The following is a 17,080-nucleotide window of genomic DNA, read 5'->3' on the forward strand; positions in this document are numbered from 1 at the left end:
CGAGTAATTACGCATTAAAGCAGATTTCTTATGCCCGGAATGTATACCTATATATATGAAAACGCTATGCTTATATACACGTGAACTTCAGTGATCAATTACTCGATAACTGTGTAGAAGAAAAATCTTAAAAAATTTGTATTGTCAAATTTGGCACTAAAGAATATGTTCACCAAATTTTATAAAATTCTCAACTTTTTGAAATTATTTATGTTTTTAGCATGGTTTAGCATGGCAACATTGTATCGCCTGTACCGAAACTCCTTAATCTTTTAATCAAAATGATTTTTAACAGGAATATTTGAATTCTGAGCTTCATTGATAATTATCATGAAATTCACTTTTTCAGTTGGTTCAAAATTTTCTGGTTTATTCTCATCGTCAGTGAAACAAAAGTAAAAATTGTTGGAGCAGGAACCGTCGTCGGTTTCTACAAAGAAGGTGCATTATCTTTGTTTCCTTAAAACAACTGCCATTCCATAAAACGATAGATTTCAAAATTTAGGTTGTAAATCTCGTCCTATTTGCAGTGGGATGCGTCACTGTAGCGCTCATACATTTATCTCTTCACCTCGCAGCTTATTCCTTTCTTGATTAACTTTCCATTATATGACGATGCTTTATGATTCGGATATTAGTAGCTCGTACATTTTCATTGAATACATTGATAACGAGAAAACTAACATTAGGATGCGGCTGACATTATTTGATCAACGCGGTCGACTGTTTTATCATTTCATTCTCCGCTAAATGCATCGTAAAGAGCAGAGTAATGAAAATTTTAATGAATTATTCTCCCATCAAAGATCGATTAAGTGGTTATTATTTTTACAGTTTTTTTGTTAATCACCATCCCAGTGGTGGTCATTCAAGATATTGAGGGCAGAAGATTTCGTGACTTTCGCCGCGAAAATGCAACCATGAACCTGCCGTAAAACGCTTCCAAAAAGTCCCAACCAAAGGAACCATCAGAGCGGAAATGACGGTGCTGGCAAGAAAACCTGAAATCCGAAGCTCTGCTCCGGTCACTAAATCACGCAATAATTTTCGCGATGGAAGAGTCACAGCGTAACTGCATCTAAAACGAAGGTCAAGGATCCCACATGCGAGTTTTTATTTTTGCATCATCGCTCACCGCCGAGATTCGACTCCGTAACCACGCGCGAGGACTTTCGTAAGAAAGTGTCTTGCTATACGTTGCATTTACTAACCGGCGTCATTGCTTCTTGGACCGAGTCCACACTCTCCGATATTTATTTCAGACTCTGTTTTCGCAGTGTTAATCTGCAAATAACGAATGCAGTCGCGGCCGACGAACGTACAGGCATATTATATCGGACCGCTGCTGAATCCTCGCAAATACTTATTGGAATCAACGTCTTGTATGCATGCCTGTATGGCGAGAGCTCTCTAGCGATCCACTTTGCTGGTATTAGAACAACGCTCGAGTGCCAGTGTTATTCTAATAACGGAAATGGAGTAAGAGTTTATGTGCCAATCATAATAATGTATAGAACATGCTGATTCACTTGTCCACTCATTCATAGATTCGGCCGATAAAATGTGGAGGATTTCAGGCTTTTTCTCCATCGTATCATACAGTTATCGACTTATCGACGAAGTTTCTAGGGGCTCATTACACGTTTGATAAAATCATTGGAAAATTACTCCACTTTCTCCAGCGCATGGGTGGTTTAAGTTACTTGAATTTCGTTGATGCTTGACTTCGCAAAGAAATCGTTGAGCACTTTTTCCGATAAATTCATCAAGTACTTCATTGGCATTTTTAACGATTCATGACTCGTTATTGAGCACGATTGCTCAATAGCTCGTGCCATGTTTCTCAGGACATTGCATCGGCAAGCACTGTCCCCCTTTTCCCGCGAAAATCTCCTCTGATGAGTCATGCTATGATCGATGAAAAAACGAAATCTCAAGCACTCCAAATGCATATCGTAAGTGTGGGCTTTCAGAGAGGATTGAGAGGGAAAGGGAAAAAAGGACAACGAATAAAGAAGAATAATTTCGTCTCACGACTCGCTGCAATCTTTCTCTCTCTCTTTTTCTCTGTTCTTCACCATATTCTAATAATTATACTCCATTTATTTTTGCAACGTCATTCCCATTAAGTACATTCTGAATCACTGATTCCAGCGTGATTCTTGCGCACTGTACAATATCAGAAAATACATTGTGGATTCCGTAAATTTTGGGTAAAAGTTTTCGAATCACTTTTGGAAAAAGCATTGAGCAAGATTCGAATTTTTTTTTTCGAATGTCTACTATTAGGAATAAAAGAAATGATGCGTAATCAGCGTTTCACGAAATTGATAAATTTCAAAAGAAATTTGCCGAAATAAAAAGCTCCAAAAGTCAATGAATCTCGAAACTTTACAGCGTCCTAAGGCGGAAATGGTTTTCTCAGATTTTCCTTCAATTCGGAAACTAAATTTTGGTTTCATCGAGACTTCAAGCTCAAAAAACAACTCTATCGAAATTTATAGTACATTAGGTACAATATTTATTCTTCATAACTGTCGCGGCAGTGTTGAGAAAAACGGAGTAAAAAAAAATGGCTGGAATTAGTGCACAATCGACAAGTTTTCGGCCACAATTGTCCATTCGAATGCGCGCGGAATCGCGTGGTAAGCTTCGAAAAATTGCTGCAAGAGTCGCAGTGTCAGAGATCACGTGTTGGCACCGAAGTTGTTCGAAGAGGCACGAATATTCGAGAGCCGAGGATTCCAATTGGCCGGGGATGAGGCGGGCTCGCAGTGGAGTTTGCGCGTCTCGTGTAAAACTCATACACACCTTAAAAATGTGTTCACCTACAGTGAAACGAGATGCTCGGAGTTGAGAAGTGAGCAAAGCAACGCACGCGTTGAGGTTTAATGCTATGGCAAACACACGCTTGTTCTGTTGAATATGCACGAAACGGGGGTGCATGCATGCGAGAGATTAAAACCGATAAAGAGAATGGAGACAGAAATAGGAATATCGACGAAAATGAAGTGATAGAAATGAAGACGAAGAAGAGAAGGAGAATAAGCAACGAAAAAAGATTTGCCAATGAGACCAATACAGTGTAAGAAAGAAAGAAAGAAGAAGAAGAAGAAGAAGAAGAAGAAGAAGAAAAAGAAGATGAAGGGAGACAACAGAAGAGAAAGAAGCGAGGGGAGGAAAGAGATAACGAGAATCGGAGTAAGCGAGACCGGATTATAGGGACGGACAGAGTGCAACAGAAAACTCGAGCGAGAGAGAACGAAAGAGCGAGGAACTGTGCGAAGAAAGGGACAGGAAGAGCGTGGAAGATAGATGAAGAAGAAAAATGGGGAAAGAGTGAGATGAAACGGAATGCCGAGCGGGAGAAGAGAAGAGGAGAGGCAAGGACGAGAAAAATAGCGGTGGGGGAGAGGAAGACGGAACGACTCCGAGATATGAAGGTAGAAGCGAAAGAGCGACGAGAAGAGGAAAGAGGAAAGGGAGGAAGAGTGAGGAGCACGGCGAGGCAGAGTTAAAAGTGGACAGGAAGATGCGAGAAACGAAAGAGAAAGCGAGAGAGTGAGCGAAAAAGAGACAGAGGGGAAGAACGATTAGAGGAGTTTGCATGTGTGTTCACAGACGAGGAAGAGAGACCGGCTCGTGAGTGTTTCATACATGCGCGGCAGTTCTGTCGCGGCTGGTACACATTTGCCGCGTAACAGCGCGATATCGTAGCTGCTGGTAATCGAGTTATCGGAGTGTGTGCCGCGTGTGCACACAAAACCGGAGTGGCACTAACACCCTCTCGCCTTTTCATCGGGCGGCGTTCATTCTATATAAACGGCAAGGGTGGGGGCAAGCGAAGACGAGGCAAAGAAAAAGAAGCAAAGGCGAGAGGGGAAAAAAAGCGATCTCGAGTAGTAGTAGTTGCGACAGTGAGCAGCGCTCGTTAAGTCTCCTCGAGTTTTGTCGTGAATTTTCACTCTTCGCGACCGGCTTGTAATCGTTTTCCACGTTTAACGTCGACACTATTGCACAGCCTTACGGGTGGACGGTTCGTTCATGACGAACGGTTCATTAATCGCCGCAGTGTTGAACTCTGGTGAAAGACAAATAAATCTCGACAATCACTTGACTCTCGGTGAACTCTTTTTCTCACTAATTTCCATCGAACACTCAATTTGAAATAAACGCGACACGCGCCCGAGAGAAAGAGACAGAGAGAGAGACCGGGAAGAGCACGTAATCGCCGAACTAGTGTGGCTTATCAGCTCGCGCCACATTGTCGAAAAAGATCGTGGTAATCCCGAGTTTCAAATAAACTCATACCCGGAGATATATTCCCGCTTCAAAGATTCGGGGATAGAAAAAGAGAGATAAAAAAAAGCGAATGTCTTTCGTCTCGTCGTCGTGGAACATTCGTCGGAGAAGAACCAGAGTCAAATCCCGGTGTCGGAGGTAGTTGACGAGGACAATCCAAATCTGTACATATAATCATAATATACATAAAAACGCATACATACATCTATATATATCTCTATCTATATATACACACACACACACACACACACACATACACACGCATATGTATATAAATAAATAGGCAGATACTCATATATATATTTATAAATATCTACATATCTCTTCATACACTTCGTCCATCTTCGTCTCTCAATCTCTGACGTGGTAAAGAGGAAAGAGAAGTAGAAGAAGAGTATACGTAAACGAGAAGGAGAAATAGAGGAAACGAGCAGCAACACTGAGCAACAGTCGGGAATAACGTCGTCTGCTTTTTCGTCATCTTTTTATTTCGTGCTTTTAAATACGCGCACATACACACACACACACACGCACACACACGCGAAAAGTCTTGCACCAAGAGCCAAGAACGTGACTGGCAGCAACGAGCCGTTTTGCGAACTTCGATAACGCGAATAAAGGAAGAGGAAAGGATATCTGCACATTTATATAAATCGAGATTGAGCATTTTTTGAAGTCCGATCGAACTCAATCGCGTTAGTAAATTTTTTAATACTCGTGCGATGAACGGAAGGCAGCAAGTAAACGGAGAGAACAGAGGCAGGAATGGCCACGTGCTGGTATGGGAACAACCCGGCCTCGAGGAGCCGGATAGGCAACCGCACAAACAACGAGGTACGTTCTACTTTTTCGGCCCAATCGTGCACTTGCGTTTCAAAGTTATTCTCGTTTGAGCTAAAGCTTTTGCTGAAAAATACTCCACTTTTCGAACGACCTCAGAGGACATTTACAAACTCATCAGTGTTTTAATCAGAAACTGTTAAAGCAGTCGAGAGACAGTATATTAGAACTTGCGTCGTCGAAATGCATCAAAATTCCTGCTCTCTCGACGTAAAACAAACATTTTTTTAACATTCGATTGATCGAAAATGCTCGAACCCTTCCGACACTTTCGAGAATCCGTACACTAAATTTATGAAGAGTATATTACTGAGGCATAAAAGAGTGCGAAACGAGAAAAAAAAACGAAATTCTTCGTGAATATGCGATATCAATGTACCGTAATTGGCGGGGAAAGATCCAGTGCGATCGCAACTGATTAGTTTTTCCAATTGAATTAAAAAAGTTGTTCAATATTCGGCGGTTTAAACAAATTCAGTTATTTGGAGTGTTTCGAGTGACGAATAATTGCCATGCATCGCAATTGATATATTTTCTTCGATCCTTTATCCCTTTTAGAGAATTTCCGGTACCCAAATTAATTTACTGGATTAAACGAAGGTCACGTGATTAATTTTTTCTGTACACTCATTAATCCGATGCTGGTGAACACTCAGTGACAGCTCGATAAGCGATCTTAAAAACTCATTGTGGGTTACTCCCTTTGTTCAGTGATAAAATTAAGAAAGTTTTTCGGTACTTAAACATTTTAGAAGCTTCGAGCGTCGTTAGGGGCTGTTTTGGGATAGCAATGATTAGAAATAATAATTATTTCGTTTTCAATCATCGTGCAATCAGTGTTTGTTTCAGTTCCAAATGCATTGTTGTAATTTATTCAATAAGATTAACTCCGATTTTTCTTTAATTCGGGCTCGGCGACGTGGCAAAAGTTATCATAAAATAGAGTGTCACCGCATGTTTGCATCAGTTTCGATATTACTATATTATTTATTTAAGAAAAACGATTAGTCTATCAATTAAAATGTTTTCATTGAAATTCACAAGAATATAATTTCACATAAATATCGGGCCAGAGTTCATCGATCAATGCGCCCGCACATTGTTATTTGAAACTCTCTAGAACATCGACTTTAGCGTATACAGTCTCTACGTTGAGGCAACAACACAGCATTGCAATGACTTTTTTTGAGAGCGAACGAACTTTAGAGAATTAGAGCTCGATTAGAACTTCAATTGTACTTTGGGAACAGAATATTCTCGAGCATTTCCGTTTCGTCGTTCGAAAAGAGACGCTGGTTCCTTCTTTCTCTCTCTCTCTCTCTCCCTTCCATTTGCATTTCTCAGAACAACGAGGGTTCGAAACGTCCCTTCGATGACGTGTATGGAGTTTGCTCGCATATTTTACGAAGGGACGTTACGGGCGAACATAATCGTACATATCAGCCGGCAGACCATGAACGCACGAGGCGAGGTGGAAAAGCACGTGCACGCTCATAGCCGGTCACGTGGTCGATGCCCACCAGCCGGAGAATCCCCCTCGCGCGCATGGCACGAACTCTTTTTTTCACTCTTTGCCTCTGGCTCACCTTTCCATCTTCTCTTTCTCCGCTTCGTCCCACCTTGCTCTTTCTCATTTTTTTCGCCCTACGGGAGTTCTGGGCAAGGCTCATTAGCCTCGAATACATTTCGAGATTTTATTACGCCGAAAATTTGCGCTTTTTCTGAGTCATCATTTCAGTAGCGGAAAGGCATTTTTTCGATTGGAATATCGATAATGGAGCATTCGATTTTGAAGAGAAGTTCTGGAATAAAGTCATCGGTGTTGCATTTCGTTTTTCTTCGGAAACGAAAATTTCGTTTGAAAACTTACGGCACTTCCGTTCCTTCAGGAAGTTCAGGCTGTACAGTCATTTTTTTACCCAAAAGTGATGACCTGTACCTTTCAAAAGTTAGGCCAGTTTACAGTTTGGCAATGTTGCATAAACTTTAAAGAAAAGTTGGGGAAAAAAAGACGAAAAACTGGTGAAAGCTCAGTCGAAAACACGAACAGTGACGATCCTAGCTTCAAAAAACTGCATGGAAAACAGATTATTATTAATATAATCTCAGCAAATCTCCTAATAAATCTGAAAAAAATTGACATTATTCGGCAAGCCTTGCTCATGTTGCCCAAAAAATTTCATATTTTTAGCATCATTTTTAACGGAGATATCACCGAATGTGTCTTGACTTCCATAAGATTACATGTTATTTGGCCCAAATTGTTATTGATTTTTCTCAGCAACGACGCTCCTAAACTGTCTGAAAATTTAACTGATTTTTTTTACACTTCACTTTATAAGAATGCAATCGGTTTAAAAGCGGTGACATCATTTTCATTCTAATGCCTCAACTTCCTTAATAGGTCGACCGATATTTTTTTTCCCCGATCTCGAAAATCTCGAGATTAAGATCTGGAGATATTAGTCACATCGCTTTCTTGGAACAATCGATTTACTAGACTGCCAAATGATGTCTCGTATCGTGAACCACTTGAAATTCTCGCCAAGGACTCGAGCGATCCCTATCGATAAGTACACGTATAAAAGTGGCTCCGACAAGGACGTCGAGGACAGCAATGCACGAGTCTGCATTCTTTTCTTCTCCTTATTTTCCCTTTTATGCTCGGCCATTCACGAACTTCGAATCGCTTTTAAAGGCCAAAGTCTCGGATGAATATTATTGTTCACCGTTCATTTCTCGGAGAGATTAAAGTCCTATTATGAGTCAGAGGACTCCTAAAACTGTAAGAAATATCCAAGAGAAAACCTTCTGGTAATGCGATCACGTGACCTGACTTGAATTCGGTATTGTGTTGGCTCAATGCGAGTCGGATGGCTTTCTTTTGTCTGTTCGCTCTTTTCTTCCGAGGGATTTTGACCCTAACGATGTTTTTGAGTAAAAAATCTTAGCAGCTGGACCGAAGCCCATAAAGGGCCCGGTTCCAATGGTCTCGTTTCATTCGAAATACCAACGACAATCCGTAGCCCTGACACACGTGCTCTGAAAAACAGGAAAGAGCAATGTGAAAGTTCGTTTGAAGACTGTGATCAAGCAGGGGAATATCTTTTCGAAAAACTTCTTATCTCGTCGAATAACAAGACTGATGGAGAATCAACGTGGAAGATATGAACGCAGGCTATCTCAATGCCTGTCGTTATATCCAACGCTCTGCGTGTGTCAGCCAAATCCATAAAACAAACTTTACCCGCAGATTACGTCGACAGTTTTTTCCTCTTTCTTTTTTTAGTCTCTCGCGCTTGTTTGGTCAATTGGAGATGCCCGAACTCGTATTATATATCTCCGGAAGCATTCGGAAGTAAAAAACAAGGGCACACACCTTTATAATACTCCAGCTCCGTGTCGATCGTTCGTGCCGAGCCCAAAAACTCACGTGACCAAAAATTTGGGTTCCTCTCAGCTCGATGTTTCTTGGCTAATTATAGTGAAGAACCAAGCCTTTGGCGAGAAGAATCCCAGGTAAAAAATCCGGAAACAAACGGTATCTCAGGGGTGATCGAAAAATTTGATCATCACTGAAAACAATCTCAAACCACTCCGCAGCAATATCATTCCCCGTCGATAAACACGGATTTCTAGGTCTGACGTCATCGAGTGTGTCGCGGCCAGTCATCAGAAATGTTCACGAGTGCGAATTGCACGAGCCAAACGTTCAGGCAAAGTTTACTTTTCCCCCTTTTATGACTCGCTCATGCCGAGATATTCTCAACCTGTTTTTTGTCATTTCTACGCGCGGATATCAATTTTTATATGAGCTTCGTCACGGAAAAAACGGCGATAGCCTTATCGACGAGCTGAGTTTCGTAATAATCAACGGTTTTTTTTTATAAAATACATTAATAAAATATCGGAACGACAACGAAATATTAATCGTAACAGCAACGTTGTGATCGTCAACATTACTGTGTTTTGTATTTAAGTGCATAGATCAATCAGTATATCGATCACCTGATCGAAGTAATGAAAATGTCAGCCCATTTTTGCCATCGCCCTGTGTGGGCTGGCAGAGCCTTTTTTTAATAAGTCAAACTGTGTCAAAGAATCTCCATTTAAAAAATTTCACGTGAGGTATGGATCCACTGAACCAATACTTTTAAAATCAACGATCCATTCGAATTTTTCAGATCAAATCATCCAACGAAGTTGCTGGTTGAGTTATGTTGCTAAAGTCCGATTTTTCTGCTTATAGTTTCAACGAAATTATACACGGCAACGATAGGGAAACAGACTGCGATGATGCAAATAAGGAAATACGTTTTTTTTATTAATGAGATGTGTGCACGCGATTTCGTATTACACGATATTTTTTGTCGGACATCCGACAATCCATAATTACATTGATGTCGATAGTAACACGCTGTGGACACAGCGAACGCTCGAGAGAGGGAGTTGAGGCTATTTCGAATAGAACCGCTCGGTAACCACGTGCTGCGTGGCTGCCAGATCTCTCACGATGATCCACGAACTTCAACGAAAAGCTACGAAGCCGATGCTAGATTGCCGGAAAACGCGCTCTCGTCCTCGAACTCTGACTCATCCACATACGTGCAATCTTCTCTCTCACTCTTCCCCTCCCTTCCTTCTCTTTCCACTGTTATTCTAACAATGAGAATGCATAATATTTATTCTCTTACTTTGAAACTGTAATGTGCACGTTTCGAAAAAAACGATATTTTTGGCAGTTTTGACAACAAATATTGAGATTGAAATTTGTTTTTTTTTTTCGTGCGTAGAAAAAAACGTTTCATGCACTTTTCGGGTACACTTTCGAATAAACGGCGGATCGGGTTCTGATTTTGTGCCGACCTTCTGATTTACATTTTAACCCTTTGGGATTGCATGGTGGGATTACGAAAACGTGGAAAGGTGGAATCCCATGCACCAGCTTCAAAGGGTTAGGAGAAGCCCTTATAGTATTTTTAGCGACTCGCTATAGTTTCCAAGAAATTGAATAGAAAAAAAAATGTTTGTTCTATGAACTTCAATAATTTTTTTAAACAATTAATTGATAATTATGTATAAATTTGTGAAGGTAAATTGTAATTTGTAAATTTGTGTCGTTAATGACGATTTAAAATAAATCAATCTTTGCAGCTTTTAAAACGACGTTTTAAAATTTCAATGTATTTTGGAATTTTTCAAACATTTCTTTCCATGGGTACTTTGATGACAGTTACCAAAATATATAATTATTATGATCAAACGTCATCAAAGAAATCACTTTACACTAAAGTGGGTCAAAAAGATTGACTTTGTTTTTTGTTTTTGGATCCGACAAGGCAAAACTACTTCCTATGCACCTCTAGAAAGTACTCATCAAATTAATCTAACTAAATTAAAATTATTAATCCAACCATCCCTACAGGATATTCGGGGTTAAGGTTGAAGAATTTATTGAAAAAAACACACTATTTTTTAGTTTAGCTATTTACCGAAAAAAATTATTGTCAAACGAATACGACATATTTTCGTAGGAAATTAAACGCTCCACAAAAAAGGTCTCTTCGGTTTAATTGCCGAATTATTAATTATTAATTAATTAATAGAGAAAAATTCTAACCGTTTAGTGAATATTTGTATTTGAATCCCAATGCGTACTGATTTCAATAGTTTTTTAATAACTATTTTTAATTTATCTATATAAATCATGAATTTTTAAAATATTTATGAAAAATGTCGTACAAAAATATGTGGGAGGAATTGGCTTTACAATCGATTAAAGATTAAATATGGTCATTTTTATATGAGACTGACATGAAAATGGAAAACTGTGATGAGGAGCATCTTCCCCTCAATATTAAGAGCTTATTTTTAGTGAGTATACTTTCTAGAGGTGCCTAAGAATTAGTTTTTCTGTGTCGAATCTAAAAAAAAAATAAGTTTGATATTTTTTACCCACCCCACTCTACTCACACGCGCACGAGCAATCAAAACGTATACTATAATAAGTAATGAATTTAATTCATTAATTAAAATATAAAATATAATCAAATTAATTGAATCGTTAATATTAAAAAATTATAGAAATTTAAAAAAAATTGACATTTTGATTTCTCGACATTCGCTAAAACTCCTTAAAGGGCTTCTCTTGGAATATCCGTGGTTTACGTCTTCCGGATACTTATCCACATTTAATGAAAAAAATATCGAAACTTAAAAAAAATCGTTTTCAACCGAGTTGTTGTCGCATTGAGAAACATCCTTAGTCCATCGGATTACTCGTTTTTTCCACAAGGATATTAAGCTTATTCTGATGACGAAACTAAAATTCATTCTATTCGAAGCAAACTACGAAACAGCGACAGAAAAATGAAATGTGATAATAATAATTGGAAAAAACGACTAATGAAATTAACGGCCCGCGGAATTTGGGAGACGAATGAAAATTGGTCATTCAAACCGGACTGTCAAAGTTGAAACTTTGATTTAAAACGGATTCCGAGCTACCCATCAACAATTGACTACTTAAACATTTTTTATTGCAAGTTTCGATGAATATAATTCAACCTTGCCTATACTTAAATTCTTGAGCACATCGTGCGTTTGAGGATCGCCAAAAGATCGAAACAACGCTAGTATCGCCGAAGTGTCAAAATATATTGGCAAGCAGCGTTCTGAAAAGTGACATACCAAATGTTGGATTTCCGTTATTTTGTTGTTAAAAATAAATGTTTGCAGAAGAAAACATTGTGAAAGTAGAGAATTTTTTTGTGAAAATTGGCAAACGATATATTTGAAAAAGTATTCAAAAAATGTTTTCGTGAAAATCGAAAGTTGAAACTTTCGTTAACCATCAAGTAAATAAATAAGTAAAATTTATTGGTTTTAAGGGAAGTTTGAACTTTCATAGTAGATGTTTTCAACGATGCTGCTTCAATCAAGTATTTAAAATACATTATCAGACTTATCATCTTCTTACGTACTTATGCTTGTTTTTCGTGGTTGATTAACTTCTGGATAATAAACAGTCGAGTGGCTTTATTAAACGGTTACAAGAAATGCAGTGCAATGAAAATTCTAGGTCACGAAAATGTCAGTTGTTGTTTGAATATTTATCTACGATTTGTCCACGTGAAATATTCTCGCGAACGTCTCCTTGCTCGATGGTTTCAACTTTTATATAAATTTATATTAAACCTCTAATTGTCGCATAGGCGTTGAGCAGCGGGGAACGGGCGGTGAAGGAAAGGGCATTAGTTTGACGTTTCAGGCCACCAAAATATTTTTATAACGATGAACTTGAGTACGATCATTATTATGAGGCGTGGTCACCAAATGATCAAAGTTATTTTTATAAACTCTTTCGTTGCAATCAATCAATTAATCACAATTATTCAACGCACCTGAGTCACTCAGTGATTTCATCAGATTTTTCTTATAGCAATTCAATTCGATTTTAAATAAGATGAAAGATGTAGTTTGAAAAATGCGTGGAAAAACAATGAGAAAAAAAATCGGGTAGACGCGAGCAACTTTTGAAAAATATTTCTCAAGATAACGCCGACGTTCGTAGCTGCAAGTACGATCGTACAAAAATTCCGATACTCTTCAGAATCGTCCCAAGTCTAATCGGAAATACACCTAAGAGAGTGAGAAAATGTTTTCAAGAATAGTTTTCGTACGTGAGGACTAAGAGTGTCCGAGGCGACCAAAGACTTTATAACTGGCAAAATGCCATTAGAAAGAAGAGAGAGAAAGAGAGTAAAAGTGAGAGAAAAGATCCAGGCTCGTCAGGAACTCCTACGCATTTTTCTTGCTATTATTAACCATTCTAATGTCGATCTCAAGAAAGTGCATGAACCATATCCAACGTACAATACACAAATAAAATTAGCCTTGCACGTACATCAAGTGTCCTGGCCAATCATTCGATTTTTTAAATCTGATTAACTTCCTCGTCGTCCGCGAAATATCTCAGGATTGTGTGATTCCATTTTTGAAATATTTATTCTCCGGCAAACCCACAAAACTCTGTTATTATTGGAAAAATTGGAAACGAAAATATTATTAATATAAGTTCTGCTTCTTCTTTTGTTTTGAGGCGTCACCTTATGCACTATTATCATTGCTAATTTTATTATTGAATAATTTTGACATCACTGTGGAGAGAAAAATTAAAAAGAGTATTAACCGTATCGATTACGCAATGTTTCACCCCCCTCCGCGCGCTCTCTCTCTCTCTCTCCTTCTTTTTAAGTGAGTTTTTAAAACAGTATTTGTACCCGTGTGCCGGAGCTTGTAGATTTGAAATTCAGGGCCAAGTTGCTGCCTATGACAAGATGACACTCTCGTCGCTCTGCGTGCGTTGAGTTAATCCGGGTCAATCGTGTGTCTCACTCGATTTCTTTCCTGTTTAATTTGCTGCGACGAAAGAATCACGGGAATTAAGATCGAAAATTTTTTTTTTTTTACACTAAACTCGTTTAGCGTTTTCTATATTCGAATTTGTTCTTACGAGAAAATATTTAAAATACCAGGATCGTAAAAAAGTTTTTGGCTTATTGACCATTTAATTATTTAAATTTTATGGTTTATTCACAGATTTTGAAAGCAAAAATAATTCTTAATTGACATGAACGTAGGAAGAATATTCAGCCGATATCTGAAACCGAATGTGCCATAAATCTTAACACGTCTGCATATCCATGGAACGAGATAAAAGACGTGTGTGTTCGTCCGAAGGAAAAAGGAACAGGTCTAGACTCATTATCTCAAGCGATAGTCACTATAGGAAAATTTCTAAAGTCCCAACGAGAAAATAAGCCGCTCTTGCAGCCTGTCTATCGTCTCGTAATCGCAAGTTCTCGGTCAATTCCTTGTCGCGCCTCTTGGAGTATCCCCTTCAAAGATAAATATAAATATGCGGGGAGCTCGGAGCTAATCGATCGATTCGTAACTCACCAGCATTTTTTTTCTATTTGTAATTTTATTTCGAACTCTAAAGTTCCCGTTCGACAAAAGTTGTTTCGATCTTCTGCATCAACGACAATTTGAGATTTCGATCAATTGAAATCAATCGATCGAATTGTAACGGAAAATATCAAACGTTTATTTTGAAAATACTGACATTAGTTGTGCTCAATCAGATCAAGTAGTCGAATTAACCCTCCAATTATGAACCGCGATTAAAGAAACGTTAAAATGTAATTAATTTAATGGACTCTTGCATAAAATCTTCTAATCCGTTCTTATAAAATAGTGGACAAGACCTATTCGAATTTGACGAACTCGCGTCTGATCCTAACACAAAGAACAACTCATTTCATCGTTAAAAAATGGACGATCATTTCCACAATTGCGAAGCTCGCACCGCGATTCTTCGGATTTCATGAAGATTGATTTGCAACTTCGTAACGAGTGAAAGATACACATTTTTTCGTTTACTGACCCTTCGCCATCGACGCATTAAGATTCGTTAAGCAAAATTCAATTTTACTTCTATTATTATTCATCTAAGATAAGCAGTGGAAATATCCGAATAACGCTCTCGATTGAAATAGAACTTATCAGCATTGTTAGTATATCTTCTGTTCTGTATATCTTTATATGCATATATATAATATATATAGATATACAGAATGCCTGTTCGAAATTTTAGTTGTTCTAACTTCTGATTCCCACCCGCATTGTTATTATGATATTCATCATATCACTATTGTTCCTCGTGATCGAGCCCTCAATTTCGAGATCTCAATCACTGTTTGGCAGCTAGAGGACCAGAGGATCTTTATCGCCAAAATTTCACTCGAACATTTATTTTTGATCTCTTAAACAGCTCTAGCTCGTAAATTTTATGTACACATATCGCTATCACGTGCTCGTCAATCTATGCGTGTGTGATTGTTCGACAAATAACTGTTTGAACTGATTTTTAATGATCCATTTCGGTTTGTTTCATTTGTTGTTAATCCATTGTATATTTTTTTGAGTAGTCCTTTCAGTAACGTTAATCGTAACATATTTTATTATAAATTTTCTTTATTTTTGTTTAATTCGATAAATTTGGATTTGATTTTTCATTGATCCGTTTTCATTTGTTTCTCTAAATCGTTCTACCAGAATGTAAATTGTGCTCGACTTTTATGTTTTCTACCTTCATTTTTGTTGATTAACGCAACAAAACATTCGATCAATTCGATGAACTTCAAAGTTTAGGAACGACTCGAGCTCGACGCCGACGATTCCTCCACGTTGCATGGTAGAAGGAATTTTTAATTGGTCATTTCAAGATTCGTTCGGTCGATTGAGATATTCCCATCTTCCTAAACGACGAGGTGGAATTTCGCAAACAGTGAAAAATCGCATTAGCATTATTATCGCGAAACCAGTTTAGCTCCGATTAATTCAACTCTGCCCTCTTGCTATCTCTCTAACAAATTTCGTCATTATTTCGAGTTTCTAGTTCTTGCTCGTTGTACGAACAACGCTTTGACGTTCAAGTTTTACAAAAAAATACGAGCTTGAAATTCTACTCGCTCCAAAACCTGATTAACTCCTTCGTAAAATTTGATTGATTTTTAAAAAATCATGAAACTAAGCTCATTCGTCGAATCAAGCTCGAAAAGCTCAAATTAAGTGAATCCTTCAGATTCTGAATAAATTTTCATTTTGCGTTTACGAAGGTCGAATGAACCAGATGTTTCTTTTGCACTAGCATGTGAGATGAGAACGTTAAACTCACATTTTTTTCAAGGTTATTAGAAACTACGACGATTAGTGAGAAAACATAGCTACGACATATTTCCCCTTGCTTGCGCTCCTGGAAAAAACGAAACGTTATTTTTGGACTAAAAGTTGGATGATTTGACAGTATTTAATGAGCCGATTAAAACTCGGCCGCACCCACCTTTCGCACATTCATTTGCCAGACTCGTTATGATTCCGATTGTATTTTATTGGCCTTTAATAAATTTGACCTTATTTGTGTACACACGTTTATACGGTTCGTAGGTAGTTCATCTTTAATTTCATTTAATCAGCGACAATAATGGGCCCGATGGTCTTTCTTCTTCGTCATTACAGCCCTGATCGGGTCACGTCACGTAGTGACCTTCATGCTTTTCCTGGGAATGGCGAACGCCTACGTTATGCGAACCAACATGTCCGTCGCAATTGTCGCAATGGTAAATCATACAGCGGCTGCCGGATCCGACCACGATCCTCACGAGGTGGCTGACGAGTGCGGAATCGGAAATAGCACCGAAGAGCTCGACGATGATTCTGTAAGTTATCCCAATTTTTCCACTATTACTACTTTCCTAAGTCACGAACAGAGATCATAAAATTAAATCACTTTAATGAACTATAAACTGCTTTATTACTTATCCAATCTTTTTACGCTTGGAATTCCTTCGTCAATTCATTCTTTCAATTGATTCTTTTATTCATCAATAATGCATGTATTCTCATTTAATGGAATTCAATTATTGAAGTATTCATTGAACTAATAATTTGAATATATTAATCTAATCAACCTAATCAGATTGGGGTAAATTTTCATTTTTGAAGTGCAATGAAGTTGAAATTTTGAACAATCGAATCGACGTTAAATGGAAAACAGGTCGAAATAAAAAGAATTTGTAACAGAAGAATACGAAAATTGAAAAAAATAGCAACCAAAAATAAATTTTTCGTTTCATTCTATTGTTGCTTTTACTTCATATTTTTCTTGAGGAATGGATGCATTCAAGCGTTTTCGAAAAATTTGGGATAAGCAAATGATCGGAGTAATATTTATAATGAATAGTTCCTTTGATAAGAAAACTCCAACAACTGGAAAATGAAATTGAAAAAATGAATAAACCAAAAATTTTATTTTATAGTTACTGCTCTCTTATTTCGATACTACTAATGAGAAAGCAGACGAATTTTTTTACTA

General features: G+C 38.0%; 1 protein-coding gene across 2 annotated transcripts in view; it reads left to right on the forward strand.

Moving 5' to 3' along the window:
• Picot (putative inorganic phosphate cotransporter protein picot) overlaps positions 1–17,080 on the forward strand; it is a 55,497-nt gene that overhangs the window by 30,117 nt on the left and 8,300 nt on the right. The window contains exons 1-2 of one of the 2 annotated variants that reach the window (XM_043413845.1): positions 2,586–5,136; positions 16,225–16,424. In XM_043413845.1, the coding sequence (XP_043269780.1) occupies positions 5,025–5,136; positions 16,225–16,424 (312 nt within the window). In that variant the 5' untranslated portion in view covers positions 2,586–5,024. Of the gene's footprint in view, positions 1–2,585; positions 5,137–16,224; positions 16,425–17,080 lie in introns of those variants that run through there. The other variant, XM_043413846.1, reaches the window with a different exon arrangement.

The sequence above is a fragment of the Venturia canescens genome, chromosome 3 (genome assembly GCF_019457755.1).
Source record: "Venturia canescens isolate UGA chromosome 3, ASM1945775v1, whole genome shotgun sequence".
Lineage (NCBI taxonomy): Eukaryota > Metazoa > Arthropoda > Insecta > Hymenoptera > Ichneumonidae > Venturia > Venturia canescens.